The following is a 19,807-nucleotide window of genomic DNA, read 5'->3' on the forward strand; positions in this document are numbered from 1 at the left end:
ATTTATGTACATTAGAGTTTGTAAAGTACCTTTAAAGAGCCCATATTATGGGTTTTTGAAAATTCCCCTCCATGTAGTGTGTAACACAGCTCTAAGTGAAGCGAAGTATCCAGCTAAGGCTTAAATCTGTAAGAATACAGTGTTTAAAACGGTTGATTCATCTATAAAAGAGTCGACTCATAGTGCTTCAAACGAGTCGCCTTGATACCGACTCATTAGGTGTTTCGCCATGACGTACGAACGAAACCAAGTTATTCACGTGCACGCGCAAACCCGGGAGATTTCAAACCTGAGGCCCCGCCCTCTGACGCAGAAACCCAGACACACACCCACAAACACACGCACACCCACAAACACACGCACACAAACATGCCGGTCGATTGAAGTCACACTGCAGATGGATATATTGAGTCTCTACCCAAAGATGAAACCTCAGCATTATAACCAAGCAGTTGGAAACTTCTGGAAGCTACATGCTACAAAGAATACTTCATCTGAGTTTGTTAAAGGAAGGATCAGTAAAGAGTAACTGATGGACGTCAGGATGGGTTTCTTCCATTTCTCAAGTGTAAGTACGTGCGGTTAAAGTTGTTGCCTCGTTTACTCTTGCTTGCAAATGTATTTAGTTGTGATTTGTTACTTGTAACCGCGTGTACTGTATCAGGTTAACTGGATATTTGATCTTATCGCGTGCAAAGTCACGTTAAAAACGCGACGCGTGCTGTTTGTTTATGGAGCTCCGTGCTAGAGTTCTGCTCCCGCGATTTATTCGGAAATTTATTCCCGCGCCGCAGAAATCTGGCGCGGGGACAGCCGCGGGAATAAATTTCCGAATAAATCGCGGGAGCGGTCGGTAACGGGTTTAATTTGGGACGGGAGCGGGCTGTCTAGCAATATCACGGATATTGCTATGCGAATTAGAAAGAGAGAGTCTGCGTGGTGCTTGTGTGTGTGTGTTAGTGCGCACGCGCGCGTATGAGAGAGAGAGAGAGAGAGAGAGCGAACGAACGAACGACAGCTTGGCTGTCTGGACTGTATACTGGGTGATTTTTGGTTGTGTTCTCCGCTCTAGCGGGACCGGGCGCGGCGGGCAGAAAACGGAGCGGGTTCTCAGGCTAAAACCTGGCGGGTGCGGGCGGAAGCGGGAGCGTTGTCATCCGGAGGTGTGTGTGTGTTTTTGTGTGTGTGTGGTATGGCGAGTACACGACTGTCTCCTTCGTTCGGTTATCCGTGGCACTATCCACTCACCATAGTGTGGCAGCTAAAATCCACGTCTATACTATCGAGCGTGTATGAACTGTGATTACTTTTTAAATTGCTGATTAGCTATTGGCCATTTCCCTCTCTGACTGAAGGCAGTCGACCAATCGCGACAGACTGTCATCGGTCCAATCAGCGCAGATTAGCTCCGCGCTAAGGAGGGGTTTGGGAACAAATGAATCACTGGACGATTCATACAGGAGTCGCTGGGATAATTAGGTAAAAATAAATGCAGATTATAAGACCATGAAAGTGTTTTTTGACCTTGCATGCATATTAGACTGTTGTTGGAGACCCTTACAACCAGGATATGACCCTATTTCATGTATAATATGGGCTCTTTAAGAGGATATTTTATAGGAGTCTTACATTAATTACCAAACAAGTGGCTCTAATTTGATTTGCATTGTAAACCTTAATTTGAAGTTCATTTCATGTGTCTACTTTAGTTTTTAGTACTCTCAAAACCATTCCACATAATTCCACATAATTAGCAAAAAATGTCCGCAGATTCTGTCAGGCCCTACTCAAGGATGAAAAAATACTCTTAGAAAGAAATAATTAATGAAAAAAACTCACCGTCTTTACCAGGTGAGCCATCCCGTCCTCTCTCACCCTGTGGACCTGAAACAAAAACAAACAAAATTTACTATTTCAAAGAAAGCATAAACATCCTCCAGATATTAAGCTCTCTCTGCTGCAGTCTGTAAAAAAAGTCAATCTTCTATGCTAAAGTATCTTGCTATCGGAGCGGTCCAACAAGCTGATAAAAAGCAGGGGGTCGCTGAAGTGCCTGTTGGCAGGCACAGTCTAAATAACACTGAGCTCATCATGTGAGATCATCATCTGTGACATCACTGCAGAGACAGGATTCCCTAAAGGAACAATTTATGAGCTGATACATCGATATATTTACACAGCCTCCCATGTTATTCTCCCCTGAAAGGCTTTAAGATAAAATATAATCTCCTCATGTTTCTTCCCCACTAATATGGTGGCCATGAACACGTCCACACAGTTTCTGTTGCAGAAACATGTTGACTGTTTTTAACAGTAATGCAACTTCAGCAACCTTTTTTAAGCCTGTTAAATAGCCCCTATGAGGATATCCCAAAGCTTTTGTAGTTTAGATCTATATCGGCAGCCAGGGAAGAACAAAAAGCAGACTGCAATTGAATCTTCTCGTCTTTCTCTTTAGAGAGATCTTCTGATAGACAAACCCTACTGGACATGCAAAAAGTCAAACAGAGATTAACATTCAGCTTCACTGAATTCCCCACTGAGGTGCAGGATAGTTTTTTTGGGTATACAACTTAATCCTGAGTGAAAGACTTGTTCAACTGATGTGCCCTACGCCAAGCATCCAGCTTGCCAATGTCTGCTCACTTGAAAACATGCTGGATGAACTAAGAGCCAGGAACACATCAGCAGGAATCCAGCGAACACTGGACCTTCTGCTTGACTAAAACACACTGCTCTGGCGCTGCGCCGCTGCCCAATCAACAGCAACACTGTAAGAGAGCAATGTTTTAGTGCCTATATATAACCTTTATGTTTTTTTAAATGGGACTATAAAACTTTCTTTAAGATTTTAAAATAAAAGGTTATTAATTAGACTAAAAATTGCCAATCTGCCAAAATGGGGGTGAGGAATGTGTTATTTCATTACTTCGTAGTCTAACAGTGTGTCTAAACTCTGCCTGTGAAGTGAAAGTAAAACTGTTTGCATTTTGTTATTCCGTTTGATTTCTCCATGCTTGACAAACCTGCACAAAAAATTTAATTAGACAGCAAGTCAAGGCTTTTGCTTTCATTATAGATGAATAATAGATTTTTTTTTGCAAAGTCACCACTTGTTCCAGTAGTATTGCATTATTTTATATTAATAGTTTCAGATTAAAAAACAAAATAACACATCTATAAAGAACATTGAGAAAGAATTAAACCACACCCTAACCAGATGAAGAGCAATTAAAATGTAGCCACAAGCAATTTGTCTTTAAATTAAAATCCACAGCCAATTAAAAGGCTGTGTGGGCAGGCTCTTACTTTGAAATAGACTGAATATTAAGCCAATAACATTATTTAAAAGACAGAAGCCTTGTTGTGTTTCTGAGATACATTATCATACACTTATTAGCTGTCATATTTCTTTCTTTCTTAAGTAAATTATTCATTGTTGCTGCCAGTATGACCGAAAATGTCATACAATAGCATTTAACCTCTCATTAGACACTTTAAAATTAAAGTTATAGCTGAACTACAAGTATAACGTAAGTATAGTACAATGTAAAAACCCAAAAAGTTAAGATAACTCAAACCGATTGCAACAAACTATTTAAGTTTAAAAACTAGCACTAATTGGTACTGTGAGCTTAATCCATTTGAGTAAATGAAGCAATTTGAGCAGAGTAAAACCCAATAAATGAAGAGAACTCAAACCAACTGAGTACTGTAAAACACAATAAGTTAAGACAACTCAAACTGTTTGAGGAAACCAATTGCAACAAACCATTTGAGTAAAAAAAAAATAAAAAATCTATATGAGTACTGTGAACTTACTCCGTTTAAGTTAAATTATTGAGTAATTTAATTAACTCATTACCTTCAACAATGGGTTCAAAACTCTTTATAAATGAGTAGAATTTACTTTCAGTCAATTTTGAGTTAACTACACTCATTTCAGTTGATAAAATTGACTGTTGGGTTTTACAGTCTATGACCAGTGTAAAACATGATTACAGATAACCCAGAACTACATTTTTTCCAGGGTTTGGGATAACCCAGTGTTAACAATATCAAGAGTGAAAATCCTTAATGTGTATCAATGTGTGAAGATAAAAATGCATGGTATAGGGACCTTTTTTTCATTTGCTCAGGACATGGTATTACCTAGAGCGATTTACAGTATAGTACACAACCCTTTTTTTTTTTGCTGTTGGGGATGTTTTTTCAGCAAATGGAATTATTTTTGGTGACAAGTCTTATTTTTGACACATATTTTGGAAAAAATGCTTTAAATTCTTTCAAAAATCAACAATATACTCTGGGCAAATTTACTATCTTTTCGTTATGTTCATGGCTGTTTTTGCCCCATTAGCTTCCATTATAATGACATTTGTCGATTGCAAAAACTTAACACCATTTTATTATGTATTCTTGATTGTTGGTAGTTTTCCCTGTTTGGAAGAGGTACAATTCGTTTTTTTTTTTGCCATTGATCATCAGTTAAAAAAAGCCGAGTTTCTTATATGGTTTATATGTTATATGGTTTATAGTGTGTGTGTGTGTGTGTGTGTGTGTGTGTGTGTGTGTGTGTGTGTATGTGTGTGTTTGCATGTCTGAGAGAGACCTTTGCGCACTTACCTTGATATGAGAAAATCATAATAAGCACCATAGCTCTCAGAACATAGTATACATAGAAAGTGTATTTATGCACACACACTATAGTTTGCTTTTATACTCCATAGAACTTCAAGCCAGAAACTTTTTTGCACAGGCCTACACTCACCGGCCACTTTATTAGGTACACCTTACTAGTATGGGGTTAGATCCCCTTTTGGCTTCAGAGCTGCCTTAATCCTTTGTGACATAGATTCAACAAGGCACTGGAAATATTCCTCAGAGGTTTTGGTCCATATAGACATGATAGCATCACGCAGTTGCTGCAGATTTGTCTGCTGCACATCAATGATGCGAATCTCCCATTCAACCACATCCCAAAGGTGCTCTATTGGATTGAGAACAAGTGACTGTGGAGGCCATTTGAGTACAGTGAACACATTGTCATGTTCAAGAAACCAGTTTGAGATGGTTCACGCTTTATGACATGACGCAATAACCTGCTTGAAGTAATGGGTACACTGTGGTCATAAAGAGGTGGACATGGTCCGCAACAATATTCAGGTATGGCGTTGACATGTTGCTCAATTGGTACTAATGGGCCCAAAGTGTGCCAAGAAAATATCCCCCACACCATTACACCACAACCACCAGTCTGAACCATTTCATGCTGTTGACACCAATTTCTGACCCTACCATCCGAATGTCACAGCAGAAATCGAGACTCATCAAACCAGGCAACATTTTTCCAATCTTCTATTGTCTAATTTTGGTGAGCCTGTGCTAATTGTAGCCTCAGTTTCCTGTTCTTAGCTGACAGGAGTGGCACTCGGTGTGGTCTTCTGCTGCTGTAGCTCATCTACCTCAAGATTCGTTGTGCTGTGCGTTCAGAGATGCTCTTCTGCATATCTTGGTTGTAACGAGTAGTTATTTGAGTTACTGTTGCCTTTCTATCAGCTCAAACCAGTCTGGCCATTCTCCTCTGACCCCTGGCATCAACAAGGCATTTATACCCACAGAACTGCTGTTCACTGGATATTTTCTCTTTTTCTGACCATTCTCTGTAAACCCTAGAGATTGTTGTGCGTGAAAATCCCAGTAGAGCAGCAGTTTCTGAAATACTCAAACCAGCCTATCTAGCACTAACAACCATGCCATGTTCAAAGTCACTTAAATCAAGCTTAAACCCCATTATGATGCTCGGTTTGCAGCAGATCGTCTTGACCATGTCTACATGTGTAAATGCATTGAGTGCCATGTGATTGGCTGATTAGAAATTTGTGTTAATGAACAGTTGGTAAGGTGTACCTAATAAAGTGGCCGGTGGGTGTATGTAAAGGGTTAATGTGACCAACTGATGATCAACAGGTCAAATTACAAAATTAATTTGTTGAAAAACCACCAACAATCAAGAATGCATGATTATTTGGTGTCAAGGCTTTGCGATTAAAAAAATGTTGCTATGATGGAGGTCAATGGGGCAAAAACAGCCATGAACTTAACGAAATAGAGGTAAATTTGAACAATTCACAGGGGTTAATAATACATGTTGATCATTCACAACATACCATAATATACAGTGTTACTAATTCTCTGCATTTGTGCAAATTAGATCCACTAGTTGGATTTCAGTCAAGCTAAAATGCGTTTAAGTGACGGCCCTGCACAGCATCACACACAAATGCTCATTTTTGTCAGCAAAGCACCAGACTCCCTTTCACATTCTCCATCTGTCTAACCAGCACATGGAAATAATCCCCTCAAGGGTAATTTGTGCCTCATCCTTAAACCACAATCCTCTGTGGCTGCGGTCTTTCAAATGGATAGAGGATTGACTTTGCGCTGAGGTGGAGAACTTCTGGGCAACACATCTATTCAGTGTTCTGTGTGGAAGGAACTGAATTGCCCTTGATTTGCTGAAGAGTTCTGCCAATTCAGCACATGAAGGAGGGACAATGGATAAGTGTGACGAGGGTTTACGGGATTTTTTTGGGGAACAGTCTGGCTAGTCATTTTAGAAATCTCCGGGGACTCTCTTTTTAATCTCCCCCACACTTCAAGTGATGATAGGACTGAGCATTGACAGAGTGGGTAAGGGGAATTAAGGAAGGGTATTTAAAAAAAATGCATTGCTGAAGGATGCACTTCACTGAGTGCTGACAGCCTCAAAATAGCAGAGGTGATTCGTCATTTTTACAAAGTATGATTTGATTATGTCTTAAGAGGAAAATCTAAAAGAGAAGACTAATAAAAAGATCCAGCAATTGTAGAAAAATATTTTGAAAACTAGAACAATCTGGTAAATGTTTCTCTTTTGGTTTATACAATGAAAAAAGGCAAAGTCATTATTTAATAATTGATTTGATTTGCCTTGGCTTTAGTACAATATCAACATAAAAGATAATTATTGATGTTTATACACTATCGCTTGAAAGTTTGGAGTGAGTCAAACATGTTTTTGTAAAAGAAAATAATGCTTTCATTCAGCAAGTATGTACTAAACAAAACAAAAGTTACAGTAAATATATTTATGAACATTTGCCCGATTTAAGTCACTCTTTTAAACTTTATATTAATCAAAGATTAATTCTACAAATACCACAAAAAATGTGCTTATGATCTAATATGATAACGTAACAGTAACAAAATAACATCTAAAACCATTTTAAATAATATTTTAATAATAAGGGGCAGTACGGTGACAGTAGGTACATCTCTAGATATTTAAAGAATGTTTAAAGTAATTTTTAGTCCATTTACTTTGATCAAACTGATCTAAAACAACATCAAAATTTCAAAATAATGAATTAAATTTCAATAGCTAGCACTGTCACCTCACAGCAAGAAGTTTGCTGGTTCGAGTCCCAGCTGAGCCAGTTGGCATTTCTGTGTGGAGTTTGTATGTTCCTGCTGTGTTCGCGTGGGTTTCCTTCGGGTGCTCCGGTTTCCCCCACACTTCAAAGACTTGCGCTATAGGTGAATTAAATAAACTAAATTGCCTATAGTGTATGTAAATGTAGTGTGTGTGAATGAGTGTATAAGGGTGTTTAGCTGGAAGGGCATCTGTGTAGAATATATGCTGAAATAGTTGGTGGTTCATTCTGCTGTGATGACCTCTGAAATAGAGACTAAATTGAAAAAAAGGAATGAATTTAAATAATAATATATTTTTAAACATTCATTCATTCATTTTCTTTTCGGCTTAGTCCCTTTATTAATCTGGGGTCGCCACAGCGGAATAAACCGTCAACGCCGCAGATGCTCTTCCAGCTGCAACCCATCACTGGGAAACATCCATACACTTCCATTCACACACATACACTACGGACAATTTTAGCTTGCCCAATTCACCTGTACTGCATGTCTTTGGACTTGTTGGGGAAACCAGAGGACCCACGAGGAAACCCAATGCGAACGTGGGAAGAACATGCAAACTCCACATAGAAATGCCAACTGACCCAGCCGAGGTTCGAACCAGCAACATTCTTGCTTTGAGGCAATTACACAACCTACTGCACCACCGCATCGCCCATATTTTAAATAGTACATTAAAATTGCTAATGTTGGCGCCAATGGCCTAGTCGTTGGTGCTTCGATGCATGGCATTACAGTGCTCACAGCGACCAGAGTTCAATTCCTGCCTCGAGGTCCTATGCCGATTCTTCCCTTCTCTTTGCTCCTCACACTTTGCTGTGTATGCTCTCCTACTGTCCGATCAATTAAAGATGAAAAGCTAAAAAACAATTATTAAAAAAGCTATAGCTATAGCTTATTATTATTAATAAACTATAATTAATTTTTTTATTAAAATTAAATAATAAATGTTAAAATAAAAAATATAAAAACAGTTATTTTTAATGGTAACACTTTATAATAACTACACACTATGAATAATTTATTAAGCATTAGCAAATAGTGAATTTATTATTTGTTAAGCATTAACTCTACATTAATAGAAGTTAGTAAACAGTTTATAACTGAAGCTACAAATGCTCTATTTTTGACTTGTAAGCACATGTATAATGTGATTAATAATTGTACTTTCAGACTTTGTTAATGATTTATCATTACTAAATTAAGTATTGCACTATTTACAAACCAGTTACTTGAGATTAGTTAGGTGTTTTTACCATCACTCAGAATGCTGAGTTAAATGATTAATAAACTATTCAAATTAACATTTGTAATTATTAGTATTCAGGCATTATAATAATATTAATATAATAATAATAATATTATAATAATAGTGCCTAAACTTAAAAATTAATAAATAATCTATATTGAGGACAATTTATGCTTTATAAATCCTAATTTATAAATTTAAAAATGACAATTAAAGGCTTAGTTATATTCTAAACAGGAAAAAAGAAAATAAATGACTTTATTAAATTCTATTCATTTGAAGATACACAAATTAAATTGTATCAAATGAAAACTAAATCGTTGCAACCTTCTTTCAAATAAAATTATAGTGCAGTTTAAACCTTACTAAATAATTTTGAAGTGTTGCATCATATTATATTGTAAAATAAAAAAAAATCTGACCAATGACCGATGCCATTTAGCATTTAGCACTTGTGACCTTGGATTACAAAGTTGCATGGTGTATTTTTGGCAATAGTATTTTGGCAAAGTTGGGATTGAATGATTCAAAAATATAGATTTTTCTTTTATGCCTAAAATAACAAAGTAAACATCTAAAAAGAAAAGATTGGCTAATTTCTAAATGTAAATATCACAAAACTCTATTTTTGATTAGTATTGTGCATTACTATTTTTAAAAGTTGCATATTGGCCAAAAATTGTCTTATACAAACAATACATCAAAAAAAGCTTATTTATTCAGCCTTTAATTTTAAACAATGTACACTTATGACTGGTTTTGTGGTCCATGGTCACAAATGTAATGCTTTTACAGTTTAGGAAGGAAATCGTTTTCCTTAGGAGTCCTAAGACTAAACTGAATGGGTCTTAAAATAGTTCTGGAACAAAGCCTGCTTAAAGAGTCTTTAGCCACTGTTCGGTTGCCAACAGTTTGTCTGTTGGAAATGACATCTGTGACACTATCAATTGCAGTCCCACAGTTTTTACTACACAATTACCCCCTTCAAATCGTAGCAAGCCTCTAATATCTCAATACTACATCTCTATGGAAACTGCCAATGAATTAGTGTGATTCAAACCCACATGCACCATGGCATTTCCCCAAAAAACACCCACCACCATCAGCGCTCACAGCATCAAATGCACATACAATTTAAGTCTACTCTAATCTCTCCGCAGTGAAATCCCCAACAACTGTGCAGGGAGATAAATGAAATGGCGGGTGGATCCTGGATTATCATTATTGTTATAGGCAATGGGATTATCTCTACAAGCTTGCTGGCTAATAAAGTTTGCTCCATAACTTGGGGTAAACAGACCCACTGATGAACAGTCATGAATACTCTGCAGAAAAATTTAATTTTAGTTAGAACACTTGACTTTGGCATTGGTAGTGCAATGCTGTATTGTTTGAACTATAGGAACAATGGCCTTTTGTCTAGTGACTCATCAATGTTTGCTCTATTAAAATCAGTGGAAAAGGAATGTGTGCTTATTGCAGCCTTATACAGCAAATGGCATCATTACAATTATAGGGCCAATGTATTATTAATGTAGCACATAACTCATTATGCACACAGTTGAAGGCAAAACTATTAGCCCTCCTGTTAAATCTTTATTTGTTTTCAAAAATTCCCCAAGTAATGTTTGATAATGCAAGGACAAATTTCATAGAACTTCTCTTTTTCTGGAGAATTATTTATTTTTTATTTATTTTAGTTTGGCTGGAATAAAAAACGGTTTTAGTTTTTTAAAGATAATTTTAAGGTCAATACTATTAGACGGCTTAAATTTAAATTAGTATTTTTTAAGTTACATACAGTTGAAGTCAGAATTATTAGCCTTTAAATGTCAATCTAAGCTGTATAGAAGTGTTTTGAAAATCATCTAGTAAAATATTATTTACTGTCATTGTGGAAAAGAATAAATCATAAATAAATCAGTTATTAGAAATTAGTTATTAAAACTATTACGTTTAAAAATGTGCTGAAAAAATCTTCGTAAAACATAAATTGGGGAAAAAATAAACAGAGGGGGCTAATAATTAGGGGGGGGGAGGTGGATTATTTTTGCTTTCCAGAAATAATCAGCAATTTTATTTATTGTGTTTTATGAAATAGCCTGAGATATTATATAAAATATGTATTTTCTGATTGTAATACAAATTAGATTACATGTAGTTACTTTCAGCTTCACTTTTAAAAATCCATTTAGGTTTGACAATTATAATAGAATTTGTGAAAATAGTGAATTTGACACTATGGGCCGTATCATACACTCTGCGCAATAACGGGGTGTCAGCTTCAGCGCTTTCCATTCACTTTAAATGGTAGAAGTGATGCATTGCCAAAGTGCATTGTGGATCCGTCGGCGCCGCTTGCTGACTAATTTTATTGGCTGACACTGCTATGGCGATCGCGTCAGCCCCAACTTCAGACACGCCCACTGTCAAGCATTGACACTGAAGCCCCATGTGAACGGGGCGTAAGGTGCAAGACGCGTTCGGCGTGATTTATTGCTATTTTCAGACCAACCCTATTTTTTTTTTACGTTTTGTGCCACTTAGTTTAAATAGCAATTTACTTCCATTTGCATCATTTTGTGAACTCATTGGCGTGCTTGTCTAAAATAAATGTATATTCACTTTGTTATGTTGTGTTAAATTTTTTTGAGAGGAGTGTGTCAGGGTATGCAACTGTTAAATTAGCATTTATGATGGAAAATTATAAGCTTATTTGATATATCAAACTACAAATTTCCCATTGATGTTTGTGAGAAAGGCATGTGCATCTTTTGTTATTGTCATAGCATATAATTACATATTCGTTTAATGTGATTTTACCAAGACATGTAACTGGATCAACATTGAAATCAGCCAATCAGATTTGAGGGATAAGTTTACAGTTCATGTCAGGTTTTTGGCTGACAGTTATGGCTATGTCCTTCTACATCCAATAGTTAATCCCCTCTAATTTTGGGAATAATTTACAGTAAGGGATCAAACACAGGGTTTAGGTAGGAATTAGATTTTCGAACAGGAATGATACTCCAGGATAAACATATGTGTTAATCCAGGAACGCATCCTACTAACAAACTTACCTAAACGGCAATGCCTGCAGTGCAGACAGTGAGATGTTTGCTAACAGTTTATTATTAAGCATAAAACAAGCAAAAAAAAACGATGTCTAAGAAGAACAGAAGAAAACCTTCAATGTGAGCATATTGGGGTTTAACACAAGAGATCAACAAACCTGCAGGACCCTGAGCCCCAGGAGCCCCTTTAGCAGGTGTAGCCCCCATGAGGAAGGAGGAGTCAGGTTCCTTTTTTAACTGCGTCTGTCGATGAGACGTGGATGCAGGGGCAGTAAGAAGCTGAACCTGAGAGAAAAAGCGACAAGAACAGAGAAGACATAAAGGGTTATTGATCGCACAGTGTTGGACATGGATTGTTTGAGTGATAACAGTGGACTGGAGTTATGGGGCCTGAGCATCGTAAAACACTGAGGTGCAAATAAACAAAGCTATCAATGGATGCAAATTTATTCTTAGTGAATTCCCCCTGAAAACAGCTTAGAATGGAAGATGTGTTTTACCTTGGTCTCCAATGAACTCAGACGATCTGTGAGGGCAGTAATACGACTGCAGTTTAGACAGTCTGAGAGACAGAGACGAAGAGAAACGTCATAATCAATTATCAACTACAGCTTTCACAGCATTTCTTCCAAGGTGAGTTCTTTTAAAGACAAGAAGTTTTCTGAATCACCTAAGTAGGTTTTTAGTTTGTGAGGGAAAAAAAAACTTTATGTGAATGCTAGACAGTTAATTAAGATTCCGACTGAAAAGGTGCTGGTTAAAAGAACTTGTGCGTGGATAATAAAAAAAAAATGGGCTGTTTACTGTTACAAGCCGTTTACGTTATTTAAGCCTTGCAACAAAGGGCCTTGGGTAAAGGTTCTAACAGTTCCAGATGGACAAGCTGCTTTAAAGGTGTTTTATGTATACATGCTTTTGTCATTATTGGGCTTTTTCATTGCTGAAGCGAAGCATATTTTGAGTTGATAGTGAAGATTAGAGGTTTGATTCTTACTCGAGATCTGTTCTCCAGGTTTGGTGGCAGCTTTCAGAAGTGTAGCCTGTTTCCTTACAGCCTCCTGGGCCACCAGATTACTGGAAGATCCTGCATTAAGAGAAGATGAAGACAAAATGATGAACTGCCATGCTTTAATACATTTATCATACCATAGTGACATTTGTGAAATAGTACGCAAATATCACGGCATTTAAAAGTAAAGACTGCTAATTTCAATAAATGTTAGGATAACAGAGAAATACATTACAATTTAAAATACATTCAAATACATACAATTATAAACATACAAGACAGCTACAATAAATGCAAAAAAAATATGCGAAATACAACTACACTGTGTTTAAATGCTATGGTGACTATTAAAGACTTAACTTATTTTTTTAAAAATACCCAACAACCCATACTTCTGAATAGCACTGAAAATACCTCTACAAAAAATTAAACATATAACAAAAGCTTGTTTATCGGCGTGGTCGCTTGACGATTTCCAAAAATCAACATTTTATTAAACTATAAGAATTACCATAATTTATCCATAACCTACTAGAAAACAAAATAGTTAATAATTATTAACATGTTTATAATTAACATTAAAAAAACAACATGCAACTACAATGCCATCAGCATTTCAAAATGTTTTGTTTTTGCGACCCAAGGGATGATTCCGTTATATTAAAGACACAGCAATAGCATCAAACATTGATTTTATGGCACCAGGTTAAACTGTCTGACACCTTTACCTCATAAAAAATAAATACAGACCACAACTGAACATGGAGGATTGTCTCCGAGAGGCGTTTTCCAAAAATAAACAATGAATAGACTTGGGTGTATTGGTATGTGTGCACCGAAGTGAGCAAGATTTATATATTTATAACCACTTAAGATGATATTGGGGTTTGCGATTAACTGGTATTGTTATTTTGGGGGTCAAACTCAAAGCCTAAAAAGTTTGAGAACTCCTGGTTTAAACAAGCAGTAAAAGTCATTCTATCTCAGAGGTGGGCAAACTAAGGCCTGCGGGCCATATGAACACTTTCATCCGGCCCTCGAGGGAGTTTTTAAAATGTTGCTTCTGAGTAACGGTTTGCGTTCAGATTAGTAAATTAATGATGCAATACAAGTGAACGCCATTTGATGGCAGTATTGCACGTGGTACAGTTAGAATTAGAATATATATTAAAAGGCACTGGACCGTTAATGACTGAAAATAAGTCAGGCAAAAAAAATTGACTCTGAATGTCATGTGTTTAAGGAAAAATGGACAACAAAATACTTCACCAATATCGGAGAGAAAGAGGTAGGTCTAATATACCGAACTCGCATTTACTTTCCAAAAACGTGAGGTGCACCACATTGCCTTTTTGTTGACAAGAAAAAAAGAAGAAGGAAAATAAAAACTTGATGTCGCCCTCGGGTCTAAAAAGTTTGCCCACCACTGTTCTATCTCATCTCTACTCTGATGAAATTCCTATGAAATGCTGATACTGTAATAGAGTTTACATGAGGTATTGTGAACAACCATTTTTTTTTATAAAGAATCTCTCTCTGTTCGGATCTGTTAGAAATTGAAGCCAAGCAGCAGTATATATTTAACTCTAGGCTTTTCCTGTGCATAGGGATAGTTACGCTCTGAAAAGCACTAATAATGCTGCTTCATATCTGCAGAGACAGGAAAGGCAGCGAGGGGCCTCTCTGACAGGTAAGCCCACCCAGAGCCCTGAGCAAGGGGAAAGAGTCCACAGGGTGGGCTGAAACCTGGAACAGTTTTTCATAAGACAAACTCATCTCTTGGTATATTATGTGTTTAATTTTGTCTTGCATTAAATCAATCTATGACAGTTTCTCTATCTTCATAGCGATCTTGAGGAGGAGAAGGTTACTTTTGGCAGACAGGAGCACATAGAGGCTCACATTTAAAAAACAATGGTTTCCTTGTGCTGCTCAAATGGACCTCAATTCATTTCCCCAACTCCTCTTTCTCTCTCTTTCTCTTCTTCTATCTCTTTTTTCCTCTTTTGGTAGTGAGAAGTTTTAATACTCCCCGGACTGACCTGTTTCAGATTACTTCAGCAAACGGCTCTTATATTAGGCGGTCTGTGGCCAGCTCAGGTGCTCCAGACATAAACAACTGACCCAGTTCAGAGTTTCATTACTGGCTAGGGACAGGAAGTCTGCTTAGCCGTTCTGACGTAACTAAACCACAGCAGCAGAACCGAAAACCATGAAGTAGGCACCTGCCTGCTTCACAAACCTGCTACAGGAATTGTATATTCTCAGAAGTCAAGTGAGAAAGATATATGGGAAAAGAAAAATTATGCACTTTATCCTTTCTTCTTCTTTATTAGGTGCCAGTTTTGGTCATACCTTCCACCATTCATCTTTAATATTCTGTAAATTCTGGTCACTTAATAGTTTCCTGGGCAAAATAACAAAACGGGAGGGTGGCGGGGACAGGGGCATGTTTTGTGATTTTGGGGCCCTAAGCAATTCCAGCCATAGGGCCCAAGTCCTGAAATGCACCCTTTCAACTTTTATTTCATTCTAATTTATATTTATATAGTTTTTTAAATCACTTCTTCTTTACAAAATTTTAAATCAATACATTACTGCTATCCCTACATTTTAAATGATTAGTTTTCTTAAAATAAATTTTCAACTAAAAATGATATATAATTTTTTATAAATTTGACTGCCGGACTGCTCCATGATGGATATTTTATTTTGTAATATTATTATTATTACATAACATTACATTACTATAATATTATATTTGATTGTATAAATAATATTTCATCACATTAACATTGTATTTGTAACTCTCACCATACAAAATGTGGTAAAAACAAAGATATATATATATAGTTTACCTTGCTTATTGGTTAAATCAGGCCCTTAGCGGGGGATGGGTGTGAAATATGGTTGGAGGGATAAACAATATCATATCAAATCGCAATACAATTCATGCTTATAACAGTGATAAGCTCTGGACAATTTTACTCAATATTCATTCAAGACCCAATGTTCAATATTCATTCAAGAGCCATTCACACAGCAGAAATATGCAACAGTGGTAGGGCTGCACAATATATTGTTTTAGCATTGATATCACAATGTGTGAATGCTTAACCTTCACATTGCAGGATCTGTAATGTGAAGTCAGGATTATAGTTGATCATGTACAATTGTGTTTTTTTTTAATTCCTTCATGTCATCAGCAATTTGCCGTACCTTGTAAATGTTTTAAAACGCAATTCAAATTGAAGCATTTCACAATGTGACTGTTTTAACTGTATTTTATTATCACATAGAGTCATTTCAGCAGAACACATTTCTTTCAAAAACAAAATGACAATGTTTCTAACCTTTTTTAACAAATGTATAGGTGTAAAAATAGGTGTAAATAGATTTTTCCATTTAAAGACGTATGGTTAGATTGGACTAGACCAAAAAAGGAATACATGTGCTTTAAGGCCTGTGACTGTAAGCATTTTAAATGAGCTTAAAGCATTTGGATACAAGGAGCTATTGCATTTTGTAGATTTACCAAAAGTTAATTTTATTTAATAATGTATATAATACAACTTTATTGTTAGTCTAATTAATTTATTTTTGTACCCGAATACTGTTAGACTCTTTCATTTATATCGCTGCTTTAGTGTATCTATGCTGCCAATTAGTCTATTATATTTTCTGCAGATGCACTCCTCTACAGAATCTTCCCAATCAATATAAATGTATTAATTATTCAAAATAAAGCTATTTAAGTCAGGGGTTCCCAAACGTTTTAGCCCGTGATGCCTAAAATAACAATGCCAGTGACTCGCAACCCCCAAATTCTTCGGAGGTGGTTATAAATATACAAATGTTGTGCACACAACAATAGCCCTATATAAACACGAGCATATTGACAACACAAAAAGTGCAACAGTCTAAGAACCATATTTTTATAGTCATTTATTAACTTAGTTTAATATTAACCTCACCTAAAGAGACTGGTGGAAACAATGTTTTCAGCACAAGTCTATTCTTGGTTTAATTTTGGAGACTGCTAATCAGAGACTCTTCTAAATATTCAGTTGTGGCCTGTATTTATTTATAATGTATTTGATTGCCACAAAGGTGTCAAAAAGTTTAACCTGGTGCTATAAACCTTTAATAAAACTTTAATAATAAATTTAGTAAAAATTATAGACTTTCGGAAATCACCAAGCGAACCTCTGACAATGTCCCGTGACCCCCCACTTTGGGAACCACTGATTTAAGTTATTTGGTGAAATATTGCAATATAAATCGCATTAAATAAAAATATCGCAATGTACGTTTTTCCAATATTGTGCAGCCCTAAGCAGTTAAGTGTGTTGATAATAGAGGCTGAAAATGATAATCTGGAAATGATTTTTGCTGCATCACCCAGTATTGCGGAAAGCAGAGTGTGTGTCTTGGTCAAAGTAAAAGCTCAGTAATTTTAAAATGTTATTTAATTAACACTCTAATGTTTGTGAGTTTGTTGGGATGCTCTTTTAAAAGTGGAAGCAACAAAAAAACTTATATCGAAATATATATATCGCTATCGATTATTATAGAAAATAATTATTGAGCTTGCATTTTTTGCCATATTGCCCAGCTTTGTGAAATACAGAAGACTCCCGGGAAAAAAAAATAAGAGTGTTGGCAGGTTTGGTTTTGGTGGATAAATCCAAACAGAATACAAAACGCTCTGTGTTAAATAATCCTCACCAGTGGAAAGAAGTGTATGGTAACAGTTTTGTAGTTAAACCATGAAACCTGAGGTAAACGCTCCCCTCAGGAACCTCTTTTGATTTACTTTTTGTGTGCGTGGAGGAGACAGAAAGGAAATTTCCCATAATGCATTGCCCTTGCCGATGGTAGTATTTTTTTCCAAATGGCCCTGTGATATTAAAATATAGACCTTTCCCACCTCCATGCAGGCCCAGCTCTTTTTCCAAAGGCAAGTCTACACAAAGGAGCTAAGCTAACCACATCTAAATGCTTACAGCTTTCCATCTCCCAGCATTGCCTTTGGATGGATAGTTTACCTAAAAAGTCTTTCTTTTCTCAACACAAAGAGAGACGTTTTAAACATTGTCCACGTGTTTTATTTTCCCAGACAACAAATACACGTAGGGACCTGGGTCTACCAAAATTTTGGCCACAAAGAAAAAAAGAACGATTAACTTTACATTGACTTCAATGTCATTTTCTAGAACTTACCAGCCATTTCGTTAATTTATCTTATTAAAAAACCAGCCTGATATATAATATAAAATGTCTTTTTTTGCATGCATCATAAAAGGCACGTGTGTGAGTTTATGTGTCGACACAAATCAGTAATGTAAACAGCATCTCTCTTCCTCTTTTGTACACAGTGCAGCACATCCAGCATGAGAAAAGGTCTACCCTTAAGTCAACACAACTTGAAAGCACTGTCAACTGTTTTACAGCAGATAAAGAATCGAAAGAAAAAGGTGTGAGCACACTGTAAAAAAATGATTGTGCCAATTGGTTATGAAAACTTAATATTTTGAGTTATTTTAACTTATCTGGATTGAAAGTGTTGACATAACTTATATATCAAAGTTTTACTTGGCTAAACTTATTAGACTTAACAAGAGTCAGCTGAACTTGTATATAATATTATAACTTTTTCAAACATCTGAGCTTTAAATAGTACAAATATGTGCAAATAAAAGCGAATACACTTTTTATTCATCCACTTTAAACTGTATTTATATGCCCTTTGTAATTATATATTACATAAGCTCCCACCTACCTGGGGCTTCAGTTCGCACGATCATAAGCCCCTCCAACCCTCTTCATGCAATATATATATATATATATATATATATATATATATATATATATATATATATATATATATATATATATATATATATATATATATATATATATGTATATATATATATATATATATATGTATATGAATGTATACAATAAATGTGTGTGTTTGTTTGTTTGAGGTTCTTCTCATATACCTGCTTCTTTGGTATTGTGTTTGCAGACTTCAAAAACTTGTTTCTAGTATTAAATGAAACATGGTCTGTTAGTGTAAACATTACGTGGCAACAATAGTTAGCACTGTCGCCTCACAGCAAGAAGGTTTCTGGTTTTGAGTCCCAGCTGGTCCAGGAGGTATTTCTGTGTGGAGTTTGCATGTTCTCACTGGATTTGCTCCGGTTTCTTCCCCAAAAGCATGTGGGAAAGACAACAACATATTAACAACTCACCCCAAAGACAATAACTTATCTATTTACGTTAACTAAACTTAGACCATGTCCATCACACTTGTATTGTCAAGTCAACTTTACCCTGAGTTAAGACAACTTCACTGTTTAAGTGAAGTAAACTTAACATTATAAGGCAGCACGTACACTTACATTTTTAAAATTGAAACAACAAAAAATGGGTGACAAGGTGGCTCAGTGATTAGCACTGTTGCCTCACAGCAAGAAGGTCACTGGTTCGTGCCCCGGCTGAACCAGTTGGCATTTCTGTGTGGAGGTTGCATGTTCTCCCCGTGTTTGTGTGGATTTCCTCTGGGTGCTCCGGTTTCCCCCACAGTCCAACACTCAAAAAAAAAAAAAATGTTTTTTTGCTTGTTCAAATTACCTATTTAAAATAAGCTTGATCAACACAATACTTGAGATTTCATTGAGACAATTTTTTTTACTATATATTCAATCCACATGAATTTGAGGTGTTAAGTGTTAACTTAATCGATTTGTGTTGGGACAACATGAATGAATTGTGTGGAACCCTGCATTTTTTACAGTGAAAGCATGCACTATAGGTCTGATGGGTAAACTAAAATGTCTGTAATGTATGTCTGTGAATGTAAGTGAGTTTAACTGGGTTGTAGCTGAAAGAGTATCCCGTGTGTAAAACATATGCTGGATAAGTTGGTGGTTCATTCCGCTGTGGTGACCCCTGATGAACAAAGAGACTAAGCTGAAGGAAAATTAATGAAT

The 19,807-nt window shown here is 36.2% G+C and overlaps 1 protein-coding gene across 8 annotated transcripts in view; it reads right to left on the reverse strand.

Moving 5' to 3' along the window:
- Positions 1–19,807, reverse strand: part of emid1 (EMI domain containing 1) — a 126,699-nt gene that overhangs the window by 34,130 nt on the left and 72,762 nt on the right. For all 8 annotated transcript variants that reach the window (XR_015491203.1, XR_015491202.1, XR_015491205.1 and 5 more), the window contains exons 4-7: positions 12,795–12,884; positions 12,301–12,362; positions 11,959–12,085; positions 1,840–1,884 (exon numbers count right to left, since the gene is read on the reverse strand). Coding sequence is in view for 4 of the 8 variants with exons in the window: in XM_087253492.1 (XP_087109618.1) it covers positions 1,840–1,884; positions 11,959–12,085; positions 12,301–12,362; positions 12,795–12,884 (324 nt within the window). In the remaining 4 variants the exon portion in view is untranslated. The remainder of the gene's footprint in view (positions 1–1,839; positions 1,885–11,958; positions 12,086–12,300; positions 12,363–12,794; positions 12,885–19,807) is intronic.

This window comes from Danio rerio, chromosome 5 (genome assembly GCF_052040795.2).
Source record: "Danio rerio strain M-AB ecotype USA chromosome 5, GRCz13ab, whole genome shotgun sequence".
Lineage (NCBI taxonomy): Eukaryota > Metazoa > Chordata > Actinopteri > Cypriniformes > Danionidae > Danio > Danio rerio.